Raw genomic sequence first — 21503 nt, 5'->3', positions numbered from 1 at the left:
TTGCAAATTACAAACATCTAAAACGTCTCCCATGTGCCAAGTGTGTAGGAAAACTATGGTGGCCAAAGTAAAAATGTAGATAGGCAATGCCCTATCAAGATCCAATATTTGGTTTAGAAACAAAAGGGTTGATCCCCCAATGTAGATATAAACAGCTTATTTTAAGTAATGAAAATACAACATTTTTTAGTTTTAGGTCATTGTAAACTAATGGAAACATTGTTAAGAATCTTAGATTCCATTTCTTCACATATATCCTTCTTAATTCTACACACTTTACCTTTAACTCATCACTTTAAATGGGTTTAGCAAGATTGGTTCTGTTTACATCTACTGAATATTTAGTAACAACTAATTGTATGGACTCGTTTGTGTGGTAAATCTGTTTTAAGTTAGCTGTGTGTAAATGTCCATTTAAGAACAACCACGCTAACATTTGGTGTTAGGATTTGGTGCAAATCCAAAATATCAACTTCCATTTTTATGCTGATGACACTGAGATATATTTTTGCAGTGTCCTGACCAACTGAGAGAAAACACAGCACTTCCCTCTTAACTGCACTTGAGCCATTTACAATATCAGATACTTAAATTTTGTGCAGCTGGGTGCCGACAACACATAAATGGTGTTATTGGCCTCGGCAGACAAGGCTCCAGATGTCGCATGGACTTAGCTCATTATCTCCTTGCATTGCTGATAGCTGTGACATTTTGCAGTTATTTTTCTTAATAGTGTTAGATGAACACGTCACAATGGTTGATCAGAGATTGACAAGATCAACACATTTCTCTAAAGTCATTCATTCTTTCTTTTTTCATCCATCCTAACAGCAGGCACCAAAGTTTTTACTGTCTCTAACATCTGCTGCTCATTCGCTAAACTTCTCTATCATTTTATCTGCTGTCAAAGGTTAGACACCCGATAATATGCATATCTACTCCACAGAAGGGAGGTTTTGACCCGTTCCTTCAATTGTGTTTGTCCCTAGGCATTGTTTTTCCTTGCTCTCCACAGTAGGTGATACTGATGCAGTGAAGTGTGAAGAGCCAAACAGCTCCTCAGAATTGAATTTAGGTAGGGAAGCTGAGAAAGAGGGGTCATTTAACACACACACACACACAGACACACACACACACACACCATTTCATAAGCGACAAGCAAAGACATGTATTCCTCTACCAGCACTTTAATGCAACTTATCTTTTCTGTCTTGCAATCACACGTGTTCCCATATAAGTATGTACAGGCCTATGTCAAGAAAGAAAGAACGACTCTCAGCAATCCAAAGAAACAAAATAAAAAAAAAACCTAAAAGAAATAAAGAGGGAGAGGTGAGATGCCAAAAAAAAAAAAAAAAAAAAAAAACGAGCCCACAAACCATCATAAATAAAGCATGGAGGCATTACGAAGACACAAGAGTGGGGGAAAAATAATGAGAAAAACAGCCAGGAGAGACCGAGAGGCTGGGTGGCATCATCTCTCTGCAACAGACTACTGATGTCATTTACCCTGCATCAATATTTCACAGCCTAGATGGAAGGAGAGGGTGGGGGAGGAGTAGAGGGGGGTGTCGGGGGGTGTACAGATGACAGAGATACAGAAAGGGGAGGGGGACGTTTTGGAAAAGTCGTAAAGATGGACGAAGGGCGTGAAGCAGAGCTGCAAAGATTAAACCACATCCAGAAACAAAGAATGAAAGAAGAACTGTCAGAGTGGAGCTAAAAGAAAGGGAGGGGAAGAGTAATAACTTGATTTCTCTTCCGCCATGGGGGTGTTACTCAGAAGTCTCGGGAGAAAAAACTGATACACTGGTTTGTCCATAGTCCTGCGCAGGCCCACGGAGCCCTGGCAGATTCAGAGCGACACTGCAATCGCCATCGCACTCTGCCATGTGCACTTATATACTGCTGAATGTTAATAATAACTCCTGATGACAGGAGGAAACAAGCCCACAGGCTCAGTGCCCTGTAAATGCACACACACCAAGTGCTCGAGGGGTTCATTACTAATTAGCTGACTGCAAGGCAATAATGACTAACATGCTTCTAGGCCCACTTAACACATCCAAACATTCACCGTGCCACTAATGTACCATCTGTCTCGGCTCTGACCATACAGTATACTCCTCATGGGTATACTTAACGAATCACTGTACTTTATTAAATTATGACCAACTGTGGCAGATAAGGGCCATCAGAAACTTGACTGGTGTCAATTAATGATACACACTAGAAAAATGCACAGTGAGGACACAAAGCCACAGATTTCTATTTTATCCCAGGAAATAAAAGGTTTCCTCTGAGAGTGATATTTACTGTGTTATTACTAAGGGATTCTAAAAAAACAAATTTTGGGTATATGCAAGGGATAAAAGTGCTGGAATGACACCTTATAAACTTATAACTGCAGCTTTCATGGCAACTGTTTTAGAAGACAGATTTGTTCCCTGCCGCTGTTGTCTCTTTCCTAAAAAAGGTTTGATCAGGGGATAAAGGGATGAGTGGTACAGGAATAAACAAGTATGTGACTGCAATAAAGTCTGATGCAGTCATCTGTATTATAAGGTGGTTTTCCATTAATACTCAAATTGTGCAAATTGAAATTGCGAACATAAAATACGTCTGATGGAAATACGTCAGTTTCGGGAAAAAAAAAACTCCCATGTAGCGCAAAAAAGTTTTTACGCTTGCATGAGGTGGTATTTCAGGCCATTTGAAAAAGCCATATTTTGCGAAACTGCAATGGAAACACTTTTTTTGGCTTTTGTAGATCACATGATGCTATGGCTATGCGCTTGGTAGGAACTGGCTCCCTCGGGCATGATGCAGCAGGTGCTGCAAGAGCTGTTATTGTCTCGCAAAACTCTTCAAAATCATCATCTGGAAGTTTTGAATCCACATTTCCTCTGCGAAATCGTAGACTATCACCTCCCAGGAATCCCTCATACACGGCCGCTCCCATGTATCAGAGGCTTGCCCTTCCTTTATCGCTTGCATAACACGCGTGTGTCACCTTCGATTGTAAATAATGACGACTTGTGTGCTGGCTGCAATAGAAATAAACCTGCTAATGTTTTGAACATCCATCCCCACGCTTATTGGAATTTTATTGCAAGAGGAAAAGTCGCATAGCACCACTCAACGGAAACACAATCATCTCCCAATTGTGTTTTATCTGCATTTCAAAAATACTGCTTAAGTTTTACACAGATCTGTAATGGAAACTTGCTTACAGACACAATGTATGAGCAGTGTTTGAAACCAGACTCCGTACAAGATACATTGAATAAATATAAAAAGTGATGTCACAAAGTTATGGTTGTAGTATATTTGATACTGACATCACAGTAGCATTATAAATGTACATTTATGCACAAGAACCAGATGCCCTGTGTTTAGTGTTTGTAGCTAATTTGCAAAACCCGTCCGAAGGAGGCCATATTATATTTCCATTGCAGATATGTCCCTGCATCTGGACAGTATTGAATACACCCATGAAAAAGGTGCCCCCCTGGCCTTCACTTGCAAAATGTCAAATGCCAAAATAACAGATACAGAACGGAAAGAGACTAAAAACTTAGCCCCATTGTCTCCGCACAATGACCGCGAAATTCCTGGAAGTTCACCGTGCACCTTGTGTTTCGTGGTATACCCTCTATCCCTACATGTTTCTTGTATGACCATTGTCATTATAAAGGCATTTGCCTTTCTGCTCTCAGAGAATTAAATTAGAATTTCATAACACAATTCCTGAAATCCTATTCATAGCACTTTTAATAAGTGGGGACCTCATTTGATTTTTAAAAAAAGAAATATTAGAAAGACCTAATTTCTATTGCTCCTAATTTCTTATTATCTGTTTTTCCTCAGATTAACTGAACAAATCCAAATAAGTATTTCAGAGCACTATTTAAGATAGCATTGACATTGATAAGTATTACATCACAGAGTTGTTTAAAGACTTTTGGACAGAGCTTATTGAAAGACAGGATATTCCATTTGAAATGTGACTCTGTATGTGACTGCATCTTTGTATTTCTACTTCGGATTTTATTAACTTTCTGACAGAATGAGTCTTTGCTAAATTTGCTCTCATAGCGCTCATTAATAATGTTCACTGCAGAGTAAATACTGTCTAACCTATATGAGGAGAGAACAAATGACAGAATTAAAAAAGACGCGAAATTACTGACATCAGGAATCAGATTGATGCTACCACATAAACTCTGCGTTCATCAGCTCTTCCAGGTTTACACCCACTGTAAATGGAAATAATGTACATACTAACTAATAGGCTTAATAAAAGCTGTTCTTTCCCAGGAATAATGCAGCATGCTGTGGTAAATCAATAACAATATTCTTTATCCCTTTTGAATTTCACTCAAATGAAACCTGTGGTGTAACAGCTTTTAAAAAGTTTTTTTTTTTTAATTCTGACCTTTAATGTCGCACCCTGTTGGGACAATCAATGTGACTGTTAACTGACAGAGTACAAACATGCTGCGTTCTTGCGCAGACACTGCCTCAAAAACAGACAGAGCCTGTAATGAGCAGTACTTCTGCTGTAAATGTGTGAAACTAGAACATCTTGTTTTGATTGATCTTTTTCATTACGACAGTTGAAGAAATGAGTTTCGTCATTCAGCTCCTCTGGTTTAATTCAGTCTCCGTGGTCTTTTGCTGCAACACAACTCAACACGAGCACTGTGGTGTCATGGTGTGAAATACACGCCCAAGGGTTCACATTTTATGCCACATAATGAAAGAACACTCCCAGCGCACCTCCCATGTTACTAATTCCATTTTTTTTGTTGAGTTCCCCAAGGCAAGTCTGACTTCTGCTGTGTGATTGCAAATCATTGATTGAACCAAAGTACTGAAATTTTGGGACCATTTTTTGTGGTATTTCATAGCCGAGACTGGTCAAATTTGGCAGGAGCAGTGCATGATTTGAGAACACAATATTGTCAGCGTTTCTCCTTACTTATCAACAAGATTAAGCCCTCATGGTGTAATTTGTCAGCTGTATACCACGAGTTTGCACACAAGCCCTGAAGCGATGGATGAAGAATGATCTGACATTGCTCTGTGCTTGTGAATGATTGAAAATGTGTACAGACTTCAATAATTGTCACTGACATGTGAAACTAATAGAGCTCCTTAAGTGCCTCAAGTATAACTCATTAATAGTGCTAATAAAGTTACACTGACAAAATAATGACTGAGAATAAGATGGAAGAATAGTGTGTTATATGGAAATCACGTCATGTTGGGGACAAATAAACATTTCAATTATGGGCTGTGGTTAGCATCATAGACTTATTTATAGATGGATGACAGACAGTGCCACAAAAAAGAGGCCAAAACGTTTTGATCGTCCCCTAGTGGCTGGCTGCAGTAAAGATCATAAACCCTGCCCTTTCCATGTTAGCGGATGGGACATGGGCCAAATTAAAAACTATTTTTTCCCAAAGATGGTTTAGCTGAGTCATCACTGGAATATTTTAAAGTGTTCATTTTTCTGATATGTTTGGTTTGCCATCATGATTGATAGTTATGTTTGCTAACTGGTGTTCCTGTGATCAATAACGCTGTTCGCCATTGGTCGGATGGTGGGAACTCGATACCGCCGAAATCACTACAGCGCAGTATTTGGCTCCAAATGTCATTACTAGCACAAAATTGTAACGGCTGTATTCAGGATACTTTGTTTTCATTTTTATATTGTCGAAGGAAGTGAAGACGCTTTGTACATCTTTATATATAGTCATTGGTAAACATGCAGACCGAGCACCTTAGCTTTGGCAGATACGTCAATGTAGTCCATCCATCACACTGTGCAAAGGCTTTCATTATCACTATCTTTAAAATTACCCAGTTTTTGGTATTTTATATTGAAACCACTGTTTTTTTTTACTTCTAGCCAATCAATTCAATGAAATGCTGTGTGCATTCATTGCCGTTGGATACAGGATTGGGTTACACTACAAAACAAGCTAGTCTATTTGTCAGAGAGCCTGCTACTTACTAGAACAAGATTAGACCAAAACCTGGCATATGGGTGGAAGATGTATGGTCAGATTTGGAATGAGCGTCAGTTAGTGGGATTTGCTGTAAAAGCATCCTGAGAACATATTCATAACTATTCACTTTGACAGAGCAACAGCCAACTGGTAAATTCCAACATTCGATGCTCAATAGTGTAACTTCATCACTCACCTAGTAAGTCAAGGACGGACTTCCATGCCATATGGCTATAGTTGTTAATTTTGGGAATGCCCACAAAATGTTGCATACTTTTATGCAAGGGGGAAAACAAACAATTTGTTGCCATGCTGAAGAGTTACTGAGCGGCTTTCTGCACATCAAATGAACTTCATAATCCAGAGTTAAAGGGTACTTTTTACCCTGGACCCTTTGTCTCCATGTCTCCCAAATTCAACACACATACATACACACACATACACACACACACACACACACACACACACACACACAAAGTCCATACATTGATACCGAACAAAATTCTTTTTTAAGTACGTGCATTGGTTGTTTGAGGTGAATACACACTGAATGCAAAAGCAATCAGAGAGTCTAATTTGCTGTAAAAGTGCAGGAAAAAAAATCACTTCGGTATGAAGTAAACACACCTTTATGTGATTCCAGACCAAATGGTAGTAACTTATGTTTCTCTAATGTGTGGGTGGTGGCTCTGAATCAGTAGGAAGGTGTGTGAATATTCAACAACTGTGACTTGATCAAACAGTGTAAAATACTATCAGACATAGGTCCACTATGTGTGTTAGTAAGCGAGTTTGAAATTGAAAGTCTGTATATAGCCTTAGATGGTAACACTGGATTGGTACAGAAATGTTCATAAAAAAATGTGGATATAATGCTCACCCCAAAGAAACCCCTGAGGCTGGGTGGTGGCTCCTAGTGAATGGAATGACATTATACGTAATGAATGAAAAACTTTCGTGATGACTTTTTGATCTTTGAGAAGAGCTAGATTAACAATAAATCATAGATGCTGATGAATGGATTCAGATCAAATGTGTGAACGTATTGTGTCTGAATGCATGCTTACGTGATGCTTAATAGTGTTTGATTTTTGGAAATTGATGTCTGATAATTTGCCATGCAATGCTGGATGTTCTTGTATCGTGGAATCATTTTTCTCAATTTATAATCAAACGCTTGTTTTATTGATTGACATGCACCGCTGCCGGAGGGGCTGCGGTCGCTGGTAATTGGACAGCGAGCTATATCCCAGTTTGTGGTGATATTTTCCAATACCTCCCAGGACTGCTCATGCATCATCATTTCATCGGAGCTATTGCTGGAACGCTGTCATTCAAATACTTGCCTGTTCCTAATGAAGAGATATGATGCTTCTATCTGGATATTTAACGCCACATGCACAGAGGAAACAACACGGTGTTTTCCTCCAACCCCTCAAACCCTACATGTTTAACACACGGAATACCACAGTTTCTTTCATCAACTACGACAAATGTGATGGGATTTTTGGGTCACTCCAGGGACAAGGCCTGCCCTGTGAGGCCGTCACTGATTGGACACCTCGGGTGACACAGCTGATGATGGACAGCACAGCATGCTGGGTTGAACAGCCTCATCCTTGTAGACCACTTGACCACAACTCAACCACATCTTGATTTTAAAATAACAGCAGAGGCTTCTGGGGTTCCAGCCCCATTTGTTTTCTCAAAAGCCTTGGATCTTTTAGTATTTTTTAAACTACCTTCAACTTTGTGTCAGTTAGGTAATTATACACCAATCCACCACAACCTTAAAACCACTGACAGGACAAGAGAATGACATTGATGATTTCACTACAATGCCCTGGTCTGCTGGGAAATCTTGGGTCCTTGTATTCATGTGGATGCCACTTAACACACCACCATCAAAGTCACCATTAAAGACCAAGTACCCCAGCAGCACACCTATGGGGAGACTAAATTATCATCTACCCAATCTATGGTGGGTTCTCCTTGGATCAGACTTGGCTCTGACCTGTTGGGGCATGGCAACAGGACCTCTAGGGGTGTTCTGTGCTGTCTGGCACCAGGGTATTGGCAGCAGATCTTTTGAGTCTCCTGGCCTGTGAGGTGGGGTACTGGCACGTCCCACAGATGCTACTCATATTGGGATCTGGTGAGTTTGGAGGACAGGTCCACAATCTTGATCCCTTGGTCACTTTCCTGAGGTCTTCCTGAACAATTATCGCAGTTACAAGGTGCATTGTCTTGCTAGGGGGGCACTGCCATTGAGGAGTGTCATTGCCATGAGTAGGCTAATTGGTCTGCAGAAGTGTTTGGGTGGATGGAGTGTGTTAAGTGACATCCACATGAATGCCGGGACCCAAAGTTTCCCAGCAGAACATTGCATTGTAAAAAGACGTTCAATGATATTCTCTTCACCTATCATCGGTTTTAATGTTTTTGAGGATGGTTTTATATTCCCATGTTGTCATCTTACTATGCTATACCCTAAAGATATGTCCTACAATTTTGTAAATGTTCTTAACATGTAAAAAAGGCAGGAATTTAAAAAATCCACAAAATTACTTTAAAGTTTATTTTGAAAAGTTAAATTTTGAAAGCACATTTGGGCACATTTGCCATTTAGCAGCATTGGTATTTCAGTTGTCAAGTGTTCTCTATAACCGCAACTGACCATCAGACCAATGAAAAGATGTTAAGCTGAATGGATCCTAGTCTTAGCCCATCACATAAGCAACTAGAGGCAGTGAAAGGTCAGCAGGTGCGGTTACAGGTTGTACAAGGAGGAGGGTGTTCAACACTTTTGGCACGATGGCACAGACTGGCTTTGGCTGGCCCAGATCTCAGTCCATCGGCATTTGGGATTAGCCCTGGAATGCAATGGTAGGGTGATAATCGGTTGATTGGCTGATGAACCTGTTGCCGGGCGGATTCCAGGCATTTGGGTAGCCCCGATCGGTGGCTCTTACCACTACGGATATCCGGACTCGTTTGGATGGCCTCCTGTGTTCAGGAGACGAGGGGCTCTCCATGTTGTTGTTTTTCTTCCGAGCGACCAGAGACAAGCACACAACATTAACAACAACCGCAACGTCAGTTTGACTTTGCAAAAAACTTATTTTTGCAACGCCACTTTGACATGACCAAACTTGACTAAAATAGTGGGTGAAAAAAAATTCTGAAAACTTATTGTAATGAACCAAGCCATTAGTTAGTGGTACAGAAGTGAAGATATTCTTTTAAAGCTTTGCAGGATACAAGGCTGAGACAAAGTGAAAAAAGGTTTTATATTGAGGCTGACTGAGATACTGTGTGTGTGCTCTGTGTGTGTGTTTGTCTGTTTGTGTGGGAGGTACTGTACTCTAGAGTGTGAAGGACTGTATGTGAGAGATAGCATAGGACTGTGTGGGTGTGCACAATGTGTGAACGACAGGATGTGAGCCACTGTGTATGTGTGTGTATTTGTGTGCATCCGTGCGTGCCTGTATGTGTGTGTGTGTGTGTGTGTGTGTGTGTGTGTGTGTGTGTGTGTGTGTGTGTGTGTGTGATGGTGGCGGTGTTGTTGGGTGTATCTGAGGACATGGCTCTCTCTCACCTCCAGGCCTTCTGTGTCTGGGCTGGCACAGAACAGGTTCTTTAAAGCGATGCCCGAATTATCCTGTGGACCTGAAGGAAAAACAAAGAGAGAGAGATTCAATAACAGTGAGACGATCAGATACCATTGGTTTCCATCTGTTAGACGCTTATGTGCCTTCTGTTTGCAGACCTTATTTACTGGTCCTATCTACAAAAGCATTATGAAAACAGCTGCATCATCTGTAAAGATATGTCTGAGGATGAATTCAAAGTAGACCATCTTAATTTTTCGGGGAAATCAAAACTGGTTTTTAATGGTCACACAGAACTATTACCATACATAACCATAAATAACCATTACTACACATTCAGCACTACAAATGACATCGACAGATTATTTCAACTTGGCAGCGAACAACCTCAGAGATAACTCAGAGTGGTTGTTGTCTATCCAACAACTGCTTACAATGTCAACCTACCAATCAGCATAAAAAACTTACAGTTGATCATGCTTTTGCTTTTCTGTATATCTGAAATTACTGATTTATAAAAACACAGTAGAGATGCAAACAGAATTTAGAATGTCTCACAAGGTTCAGGTTTTGGGAAGCCCCCAGTTACAAGTTTAAGGGATATTTACACTGTAACGGTTCTGGCATAAAATGTTACTCTTCTATTGCCGTTTGGCCATTTGTTCACACAACAGCATTTTGGGGGCTTGAAAACACAAACTTTTGAAATGGGGTACCAGAGTGTAATCTTTTGAGAGCGAAATCCCTTCTGTCGCTGTGTCAACTGGCGATGCCTGGATCATTTGAGAACAATGAGGTCACTTCTCGCATGCATGTGGTGTTCTTCTGTGTGTGTCATTACAAAGTTACACCACCTGGCTTTTTCGGGTGTTTTTTGAAGATCAGTGTACACTAGGATCGTTCTTACAAAGTTATCATATGAATGCGTATTTTTGGTTTTTAGTAGGGCACGTCTAAACATGGCCAAAGAGTTCCCAAAGCGTAAAAAGGAGGTTCATGGCCTGAACACTTTCACTTCACTCAATAAGCACCAACCAAATAATAACCTAAAAAACATATTAAAAAAAGGTAAACCTCAATCATAATGAGTACTGAACAGACAACTTATACGGACACTGTGAACCACCAGAAAATGAAAAAGACACAAACTAACTGCACACTGTATTTAAAGTAACCCTGGCCTGGCCACTCAGATGCTGCACACAAACATTAACCAGAGAAAACAGACTATGACTATTGTGCCAACAAGCAAAAGGTCACTGCAGCCAAGAGCTCATTGAAGCCTAAAGAAAGACACAAGAGTCAAATACCAGGAGTTTGACACACTCTCAGACCAGAAAAATAATTCAATATTTCCTTGGGAGAAAATTCTGTCATTACCATACAGCAAACTGTCTGTCAGAGCATGTCAGAGCCAGGTGACAGCCCTGTCACAGCCGCGAGGAAAACAGTGAAACACGCGAAACTGCACTTAACTCCTCCACAATCTGACTCGTCTTCTCCTGTGGTTCTCACCATTACATTGTCAAACTTTATCCAAATACATACTCATGCATATACAAGATACAGTCTTACACTACACACACTATATATAGAACAAAATGGTTTACTTTTTAGGAGGGGTGGGGGTAAAAAATTAAAAACAGCAGAGTATCGCAATACTTTTGTGTGGCAATATCATATTGATACAGGGATGCCGAGTATTGATTTTTATATCATGTAAATTACTAATATTACAAATACAAATTAAAATTTCAGTAGCCTATTGGACTAATACAAGCAATTGGTTTTACAGGCCACTAGATGCTTGATTTTCTGCAATTAAAATGATGAACATTTTGTCTTAAAACATGTTGATAACATTTCCCTTTTGGGACACAATTTGCAGTTGAAAAAGGTAAAACATTGCAAATTCTGCAATATAAGTTATTGCATTACTCAGCATACCACAACAACATGTTTAAAATCGCAATAATATTTTATCATGACTAAAGTATTGTGAATCTATCATATTGTGGGACCTCTGCTTATTAGCCAGTATTTAATTACACAAAATGACGCAAAACTGAATTTGAGAGATTGAAAGGCGTGTAATGTGTTGAGAAACAGTAGAGTTGGGCAAACTGATTTTCTTTTTGGTCTCTTTACAATTGAGACAGTTATAGTCAGTCCATAAATAGTTTTTCATCATCCAAGAGACACAGAGAGAGCGATAGAGAAGAAAGCAAGAGAGAAAATTACAGGTGCAATTAGTGTTATGTGAGTTTAGAAACAGAGAGGCTATTACCAACACTCCTTCTGGATCTATTAAATCTCCTTTTCTTTTTTGATTGCCTCTTCCGTCTACTGTTTGGAAACTGTCTCTTGTGTGTGGGTTCATGTGTGTCTCTTACTGGTGGGAATCTCAGTGGGTCGCTCCACCACAGAGGGTCTCTTCAGTGCTGGTTTGAGGGGCTTCTGAGGGATTGGACGAGTAGGGCTGAAGGATGACTCCTCAGTAGAGATCTGCACACATACATATACACACACACACACACACACACACAAATACATAAGAAACAGCACTCGAAATTCACAAACCTCAATATTGCGTAAGAGATCAACCCTTTCTCTTTCTGCGGACTCATTAGACAAATGAATGTACTTCTTGGGAGTGATGAGATGGAGGCAAATCAAAAGGGGAAACCGTAGAAAAGAACAAAAAAAACAACAAAGAAACGATACCAGCGGGAGTTGAGAGCTGAAATAAGGGTTCTTGTTTTACCCTTGATGTAAAATTTCATGACTTCAATGACATTCCATGCTGGCACTTCCATGACCTACAAAATATTTTTGCTGGGTTATGTTAATGTCTCTCTGAAGTGAGGGAACATTCTGGTTTCAACCATAAAATGTTTCACAGATCAAATGTCTGAGTGAAACTAGCTCGGAATATATTCAGCTGTAATTCTGTGAAGTTTCACATTTGTAAAGTCATTAATATTCCTCATATACTGGGCTGATGATTTTTAATTTAATATTGGACATCAGTGTGCTGGAGTTTCTGTAATACATTTCACATGTTTTATTTATACAGTTTTTAATTTTGTGTTTTATTTATACAGTATACCCCCAAAACACGAGACCATAAGAGTTTTTTTTGTCTGCTTTAAATGAGGAAAAACTGGCTAGAGTCTATTGTTAACACACACAAACAAACAAAAACATTGTTTGTTTCGATTTTTTTTTCATAAATAATCAGCTGGATGTTTAATACAAATATTTCTGTCAGCTTGCACAAATCTTCAGTCAAACAACGGACCGCGAGAAACCATTTAAAGGCATTAGTAAAAGCAGCACAGAGAGAAATGGAGGAAGTGCGAAAGAAGACGACATGACGTCAGAGAAATGAAGAGATAAGTGAGAGAAGATATGAGCATTTCTCACACACACACACACACACACACACTTTCCTCCAACCCCCACATTCATGCCTGAGGGCGTTCTACTGAGCCACTCTGCAAACTGATGAAAGAGAAATGAAGACAGAAAAAAAAAAAGAGATAAATCGACATTTTGAGCACCACAGTGCAGGACCTGGAACCAATTTAGACATCTACCTGACCATGGCTGCATATTTCCCTTCTTTGTCTTTGTCTTGCACACACACACAAGCAAACACGCACAACCCTGCACTTCTATATTTGTGAGGACACTCATTAACATAACATAACCTAACACCTTAACCATCACAACTACATGCCTTACCCCAACCCTTACCCTCAGATCTGTCATTCACAATGTAGCTTTATCAGGGACACAATATAGTGAAACCCCTGGCGCGCTGATAGTGTTTACTGCGTCCTTTCCCCCCCAAAGGTGTAATGAGTAAGATTGCTGTTCATCCATAACAGCATTTCTATTGTCCCTCGGACAACAGGACACCAGTAGTCTTGAGCCCTATTTTTTACCCTGCACACAATTAATGTGACGCAATGGAAAATTGGGATGATGAGATCTGAGATGGAAACACCTTTTTTCACTTTAATAGGTCACATGATGTACAATAAAGTGTGTCGGTAGGAGCTCATGATGCGGCAGGTGCTACAACAGGTCTTATAACATCACATAACACTTCCAAAATTAAGTGGATCATCCGCAAGTTTTGACTCCACAATTCCTCTGTGAAATGGTGGACTATCACTTCCCAGAAAATCCCTCATACATGGCACATAACACATAACATGGTGAGAAATGTCCGAATATATAGCTTAAGGTTTACGCAAATCTGTAATGGAAATCCACCTTTTGGTTGTGAGGCAGGGTTCATCCTTACCAAGTCACCAGACCATCACAGGACTGACACATAATAGTTACCAGTCCCAGAAAAGCTGTAAATCACATCCTAGTCGAAACATCTGCCAACTAATTTGAATACAATATTTTCGCATATCATGCTCCCTTTACCCTGACTTGAACCTAATACTAACCTTAACCTTAAAACCAAGTCTGAAGCCTCACACATGCCTTTGAAGGTCTGTCCGAGGTTGAGGAGGACCATCCAAAATGTCCTAATTTTCCTAAAACATTCTCAGTATCTAAAACTGAAATTGGTTTTCACAAAGGAAGCTGCAAACACAGTGCACTTTTGTATGAACCTCACACTTAAACCACCCACCCGTTTGTATTCCTAGACTCATTCTTCTCTTCTGTCCCTATTTTCTAAACTTCCACTGTCAAAACTTGAAGGTTGAGATGAACCAATATTAAATTTGTTCCCTCAATTGATGTTGAAAAAGGGAGGATGTCACATACAGTCTGGCAGGCTTTTAATCTCCATGCCATCCAAAGAAAATGTGCTCTAATAAAGTTAGTTTAAGCCGTGGTCTTTATGGATGGTAGTCGGTTGGTCTGTTGGTCACTTTGGTCCAGACTGAAATATCTCAGCAGCTATTGCACAGACTGCCGTGGCATTTGGTACAGACATTAATGTCCCCCTGTACATTTGAACTGTACACCGATGATTTCAAAAATGTACATTGAGCGCCATCATCAGGCCAAAGTTTTAATTTTTCTTCTTTTTTGGTTTAAGGCCTCCCAAAACTACTAACTGTTCCACCAGCTGCATGCTTTTGGTGCGAATCAGTCGGCTAGCAGACTATATAGTGAACATAGAAAAGACTATACCTGCTCAACATCGACGTGTTAGCATTTACAATGTAAGCATGTTAGCATGCTGAAATTAGCAATTAGCTCAAGCACCCAGGGGCTTTAAGAGCACCTAGCTTGTTTTTGTACGCTCACATTTACCGTAGTGAGAAGGAGCATCTGGAGAATACTTTTGTCTCACTTGCCAATAAATGGTGGAATTTCAGTTGAAGCTTTCCTCATTTTTTTGAGTCTAAGTTGCATAAGCATACCGCTCAAAGTAACTCTCTTCCTTTTCTTTTCTTCACCCTCAAAAACAACGCTGTTTTATTTAAAATTTTGAAGGTGTTTCTTCCTGTGGTTTTAAAAATAAAATGAGGGGAAACATGAGAGATTTGAATGGCATTAATACAAAGACTTTTCTGGGCGAACGAATTTGTTGAGCGACCAGCTGTCAGCACAGTTTCCTGATCTCTTACAAAGGCCAAAGTTTCATTGCACTATAAGCACATAAAATAAAGCACAAAGGGTTTCTCCTCTTTCCACTATGACTTCTGACCTGGAAGCGGACCTCCTGACTGGCCCGGTGACTCCCGTCCTCGCTGCCAACGTTTGACACAACCGACAGGCGTTTCTTCTCCTCCATGGCTCGCTCCTTGATGTACTCTAGCCTTCTGGGGCGGCCAAGCTGCATGGAGAGCAGCGCCTGGAGCTGGGCACGCTCAATGGAGCCCAACAGGATCATGGACTCTGGGTGATGAGAAAGAGAAAGGAGGTGAAAAAAAGAGAAAAAAAAGGAAGAAAGTGGAAGAGGATGCCAGGGGTTTGGGGCAGTTTTGTGGAAGATAGAGGTAGAAAAAAAGGTGAGAAAGAGAAAGAAATAGGGCAGGATAAGGAGGATGAGAACAGACAGTTTGATATTTGTATTAGGAAGGAAGGGTGAGCAGACTGCAGGAGATTCCAAACACATGTTGCAGCACTGCAGAGAGCTCAACTGAGTTACATAACAAGAGCCCGGGATGCAGTGAAAGTGTATTATCTAGTGTGCGTGTGTGTGTGCGTGTGTGTCTGTGGGTGGGTGGCAGCTTGCTTGCTTTAAGTAATTGCCTTTGTGACAGTACGTGCTGATTATGTATTTGGCTAAATGCCGCAGCTAATTGTTCCTGCACGATTGCATAATTGAGACGGCGGTGGAATACCAAATTTGCACTTCAGCGAGGTGGCGAGTGCAGTGGCATCAGCAAGCTGTGCCCAGGGAAAGTTTGTCAATCAGTCACTTACTTTAATGTGCACGACACCGAGGTTGCTGGAATTTGTTTTCGGTACAGACAGGAAGGGATACACTGGCTTCATTTATCAGACAAAGAAATAACCCCTTGTTACCAGAATGGCTTGGCTTACTCTGAATCTTTTATATTTTTGTGCAGCGCAAATGAGAGTTGAGGGTTGGCTGCAAATCATGTATTTATCTAAGTTACACAATGAGCACTATTACGCCATACAGACAATTTTTGTGGAGAAGTGACACCTTTAATGTGTTCCTTAATAATTAACTTTATTTGGGGGTTACAGCTGCATTATACGATATCTTATGGCCACCTTGATGCAAAAGAACAAACTGCAAACACAAAATTGACATGCTATGACATTATAAAGGCGTTCTGGTGAACTTGATGGCCAACATTGCCTAATCCAGACATTCAGCAGACACAGAGATGTATGGAAAAATTTTGGTTTCTGACCACCTGCCAAATGCATGTCCAATCTTCACTCTACTTTTAGCTCTTTTTTGGTCTCCACCAAATTCAGAGGGAGTCAGATCCACCCCTCAGCTGTGGCTCATGTGCTAAAGTGGGTTGCCCACTAATTGGTCCAGTTGTTTATTCTCAAGCTTTTCTATTGCTGAAGTATCATTGCGCAAGATATGTTTAACTGGTGAGCAGGTGGCGATTTGTATGATGGCCTTGGACAATGTGTGAATGGATGAATGTGACATGTGGTGTAAAAAGGTGCTTTGTGTTGTCAGAAGAAATGCATTACACAAAGGCAAGTCAAAGTATCTACAAATGCTTGACTATGTAGTCAGCTGTTTGGTGCAAAGCAGGTGGTGTGCAGTGGGTTTATCACAGCTTTTTCCACTGAAAACACTTGCCCACTGTAAGGCTGATCAGACAGAGTTGAGGGATGAAAAAAAAAACAAAACAATGAGGTGATGATTCAGATTCATTCAAATGAGACACCTGATTAAATCTGATCAGATGTCCATTAAAAACCTATTTTTCTCCGAACTTCAATTAATAGTTAAGAATTAAAAGAAAGTAAACATAATATACAGTATGTCGGACCTCGCACAGCACAGTCCCTGTTCATGATTGTGCACAATGCATCAGATCAACACAGTGATGTGTGATTTTCTCAAAAAGGTGAGTGCGGTGATGAGTAAATATTAGGCATAAATGTGTATGTACCTCTTAGATGATATACTGTAAATAAAGCTACTATAGTACAAAGAGATTGTAGAGATTTACTATTTCATATACTACTATGATACAATCTTTCATTTTTAAAGTTGTTACAAATGAATTACTGTGGCCTACTTTTTCCTCGGAGCAGCATGTGTGTGTGGGTGTGTGTGTGTTTATGTCTTACCAGCTGATTCCACCAGAGCCAGAGTCTTGAGGTGGCCCGTCAGCAGGACATTATGCAGGTCTCTGTAGCAGCAGTTGAGTGTGATGTACCGCACGTCCCGCACCATGATGTCCTCAACCCGAATATTATACTTCCTGAGAGGAGAAAATAAAAAAAAAGAGAAATATGTATGAGGAGGAAGATATGAGGGATTTATCAGGTGGTTACAGAGATAACGGATAGAGGTGAGTTCAGAAAAGAGGTGAAATGAAGAAAGATGAATCCAATAAAGACTCGAATAACATTTTTAAAAGCATATACAGTGCTGATTTTTGAAAATTGACATTGAATTGAACTCTTTGCTGATACTTTTTCTGTTGATTTATCGTGCCTTTAAAGTCAGTAAACTGCAGTTTCAGCTTGCTTAGAGCAGTTTTTATGAAGGTGTTGCTCTGCACAGATCTATAATCACTCTCCTTCATAGCCAACGCTGACAGCACATTCTTCCTTCAGCTGACCGGTCAATCCAATAACACCAAACACTGTCGACACGTCATGCGGACGTGAGCGGCAGTTACAGCATGGCTGTGTGTACAGTAGCAGGAAGTGGGTGACATTGTGTGAGCAGATCTTGCCTCAGCAGAATCGTACGCCCCAGTACACCAGTCATAAACACTCTTTCTCTTCCTGTCCGAGCTGGCAGCACGGCAGCAGCCGCTTGATGGCTTGGGCTGCCAAGCCCCGCAGCCGTGCCAGGACACACGCTCCGGCCAAGCCTTCACTCCTTGTTGTGGTGACAACTCAATACAGTGACCTCACTTGGAATACAAAGTTAATTTGGTGACCCCTGTCTCCACTTCAATACAGCAAAGCACAAAGTTGGTCTAGGTCTGTACACAGCACCATGACCAGGTACCAATAGAATGCTGTGCTACAACAATGCAAGGTAAGGTAGTAAGGTAATTTTGGTCTCCTACACAACAGTCAAATTTGCTACATGCCCCTCCATAACCCTTATCCCCACAGCGCAAACGCTGGGGTATGCTTGAAACAAGTAGTTTACTGACATATTGTCAAACCTGTTCCTAGTGGACACACTAAAAAGGGAGTACAAAGGCAATATGGTGTGCACTCTTTTCCTCAAAGCTATTAGGTACTTGCAAAAAAAGGGAGAGAGCCTGAATAAGATGTTTAAATTCTACCTATTGTGCATTCTCACCAATGCAAACTTGGCTACATGAAGTTGGTGTGCATGTTGTATTGCTGGTTCTGGTTCCTGCATTGGCAAAGAGTTAAGTTGAGAAGTACAGAATCGTCCAATATGAACATCTGGGGATACTGGGTACTGGGTACTAGCTATGCAGACGTTGTTGGGTTTGTATGTCAAGGTTTTGAGATCTCTTCATTCAAAGAAAGTAAGATAAGAAAAACCCAAACTATCTGCATAGTTACCTTTACGTATAAAGAGAAAATATGTTTTTGTTATTTTGGTAAACATACCTCTTAATGTGGTAACTTGCAAGGACCTTATTTAGAATTTTGGTCCCAAGTGCTCACTAAAGACAATGTAGGCATAAATCTTTTTAATTGGATTTCCTGGTATTCAGCATTGGACTTTGTACCTGTTGCTATTTGTCTTTTTAGAGTGGCGAATTGCTCTTACTAAAAATAAAATCCTTCTTGGATATGAAAAGATATTTTCCGCAATGACAGATCTACCATGAGTATAAGTAAATCACACAGATATACTGAATTCGGTAAAGGAAGAATCATTACAGTCTTTCGATACAAAATAGAGCTACAAATGCATAAAAAGAACCTTAAAAAACATCACCATCAAAGGACGTTCCTTCTTTTTAATGCATTGGCAGCCTCTTTTCATTTGCTGGATGATTTGACAGAATAACGTAATGCATGCCTCTAAACTGGCCACAACCGCTGCCAAGACTAATTTCCCTCGGGATATCAAAGGCAGTTGATGAAATCTAATTGGTTTCCTCTTAATTGAACCTTCGTCCCTGCAAGGCTTGGCAATACATCTGATCAGTTTGAGGAATCTTGCTTTAAGCCTTAGCTTATAGATTCGGGCTAAGATAAACAGACTTATAGGGTTATAAATCTGGGCTTAAAGATCATCCATATTGTCCAGAGCAGAGAGGAGAGGCTCAGGGCATTGATATATATGTGTGTGTGTGTGTGTGTTTGAGAGAGACAGAGGGTGAGGGTGTATGTAAGGGAAGGTGTGGAAGCCATAAAAGATTGCTTGTAATGATTCAGAGAAAAGATGATCATCTCCTGTGGCTCTGCTCCCTGTCAGAACAGAAACAACAGTGGATGGAGGACAGTTCAACAAGCTGTAATTGGCCATTATGAGATGCTAAGGAACATAGTGACAGAGAGAGTACCACACACACACACACACACACACACACACACACACACACACACACACACACACACACACAGTGATGTTATGTAATTGTCCCCACACTTTAAATGGCACTCCAAGACTGAAGACAGCTCCTTCAAGTAAAAAGACAAGAGACTGGTCTGAATAAACGGAGGGAGAGAAGATGCAGAAAAATGTTTAGTATGTGCTTATAGAAAAGGAGCGGGTAACAGCATGCCTGTAGTTGAAATATATATGCCATCTGTGTGTGTGTGTGTGTGTGTGTGCTCATATCTGCACGAGCTATACATAAATAAAAGATAAGAAATCCAATTCTCTCCATGTTCGTGTGGGTGTGTGAGAAAATGTACATGCCATCACACGTGTGTATTGTGCGACAGACGTTACACAAGTGTTCCTGTGTGTGTGTGTGTGTGTGGGTGGGTGGACGCTGGCGTGGGTGTGAGATGGATTATTTCCAGTTTGAGTAAAAAACACATTCAGCTTGGAGGGGGGCATGCTACCTACAGTCTCACCCCCATGCCAGCTGCCCCTCTTCTTCTCTTGCATGTTACAGTAATATATTATAACACACACGCACACACACATACACAAAGGCCTGGTGATGGAGTTTGGAGTGAGAGGCAGTTAAAAAAACTGAATGAAGTATGGAGAGAAGTAGGCGCTTTCTGCACAATGACTCAAGTTCATAGTGTGTGTTATTAAATATAGATGATTGGAGGAGATTGCATTTTTTGTGTGGGTGTTTGTGTGTGTGTGGACTGAATGTTTACAAACACAAACACACAGAGGAGATTCCTAACACTTTCTCAATCATCTTTACGCCTCGCTAACTTGGAAGGTTACATATCGCATGTCATTATGTTGAGAAAATTTGATATTTTTTGATGATAGATGATCGTGTTGTGATCTATTTCCACTTGGCATGCGTGCACACACACTCAGGCTCGCTCTCACACGTACACAAGAGGCTTTCTGACAGTTTCTCAATCATCTTTCCACCAGGGCAACTTTTAACATTTGGAAACTTTGTGTTTATCATTGAGAATAAATGATTTGATTGTGCGCTGATGATTGACGATCATCTTATGTTGTAATGACGTTCCAACACACAGAGGATTTCTCATGTTTTCCTGATTACATTTCTAATTCAATTCACTTGATTCTGTTAAAGCTGGTCATTAATTTTTCATGAAATTTAACAGACCTGCAGATAGAATTACATTAAAGGTAAAGGATAACTCTGGGTTATCACAACTTTGATTTCATTTGTGTTGTTTGGGCCATCACAGACCAACAATAGAGCCAGACGATTCAAAAGTGAAGCCATCCCTTCTGTTGCCGTGTAAACTGGCGATGTACGGATCCTGTGAGAACGGTGACGCCACGGCCGCACCTTGTGCATGCACATTAGGTTTATATATAACAATAACAAAAATGGCCGACGATGGTGCTGTGCTTGTGCTGCTACCTCTACTGAGTTTATTACCGCCGTTGGTTCTCGTGCACGCCACCAGGCCTGTGGTGTTCTTCTTCGGTATGTTATTGCAAGTTACACTGCCAACTAATGGCCTGGCATCGATACTGCAGCATTTACGGTTGTTTTTACGGATCCGTGTACACGAGGATCGTTCTCACAATGTTATCACATAAACGCAGATTTTTTTTTAACTCAAAGGAAATATTTTTCTGTTTTAAGTAGGG

General features: G+C 40.5%; 1 protein-coding gene across 7 annotated transcripts in view; it reads right to left on the bottom strand.

The window, feature by feature from the left end:
• LOC121942956 (chloride channel protein 2) overlaps positions 1–21503 on the bottom strand; it is a 169437-nt gene that overhangs the window by 21884 nt on the left and 126050 nt on the right. For 3 of the 7 annotated variants that reach the window (XM_088078573.1, XM_088078575.1, XM_088078577.1), the window contains 6 exons: positions 17411–17544; positions 15321–15511; positions 12028–12139; positions 9622–9692; positions 8996–9070; positions 6904–6936 (listed from right to left, as the gene is read on the bottom strand). In XM_088078573.1, the coding sequence (XP_087934699.1) occupies positions 6904–6936; positions 8996–9070; positions 9622–9692; positions 12028–12139; positions 15321–15511; positions 17411–17544 (616 nt within the window). The remainder of the gene's footprint in view (positions 1–6903; positions 6937–8995; positions 9071–9621; positions 9693–12027; positions 12140–15320; positions 15512–17410; positions 17545–21503) is intronic. The other 4 variants (XM_088078574.1, XM_042486275.2, XM_088078576.1 and 1 more) reach the window with 2 other exon arrangements.

The sequence above is a fragment of the Plectropomus leopardus genome, chromosome 6, assembly GCF_026936395.1.
Source record: "Plectropomus leopardus strain MGB_pleo_1.0 chromosome 6, ASM2693639v1, whole genome shotgun sequence".
Lineage (NCBI taxonomy): Eukaryota > Metazoa > Chordata > Actinopteri > Perciformes > Serranidae > Plectropomus > Plectropomus leopardus.
The sequence above is the reverse complement of the archived record's forward strand: the minus strand, read 5'-3'. Positions and strand labels throughout refer to the sequence as shown.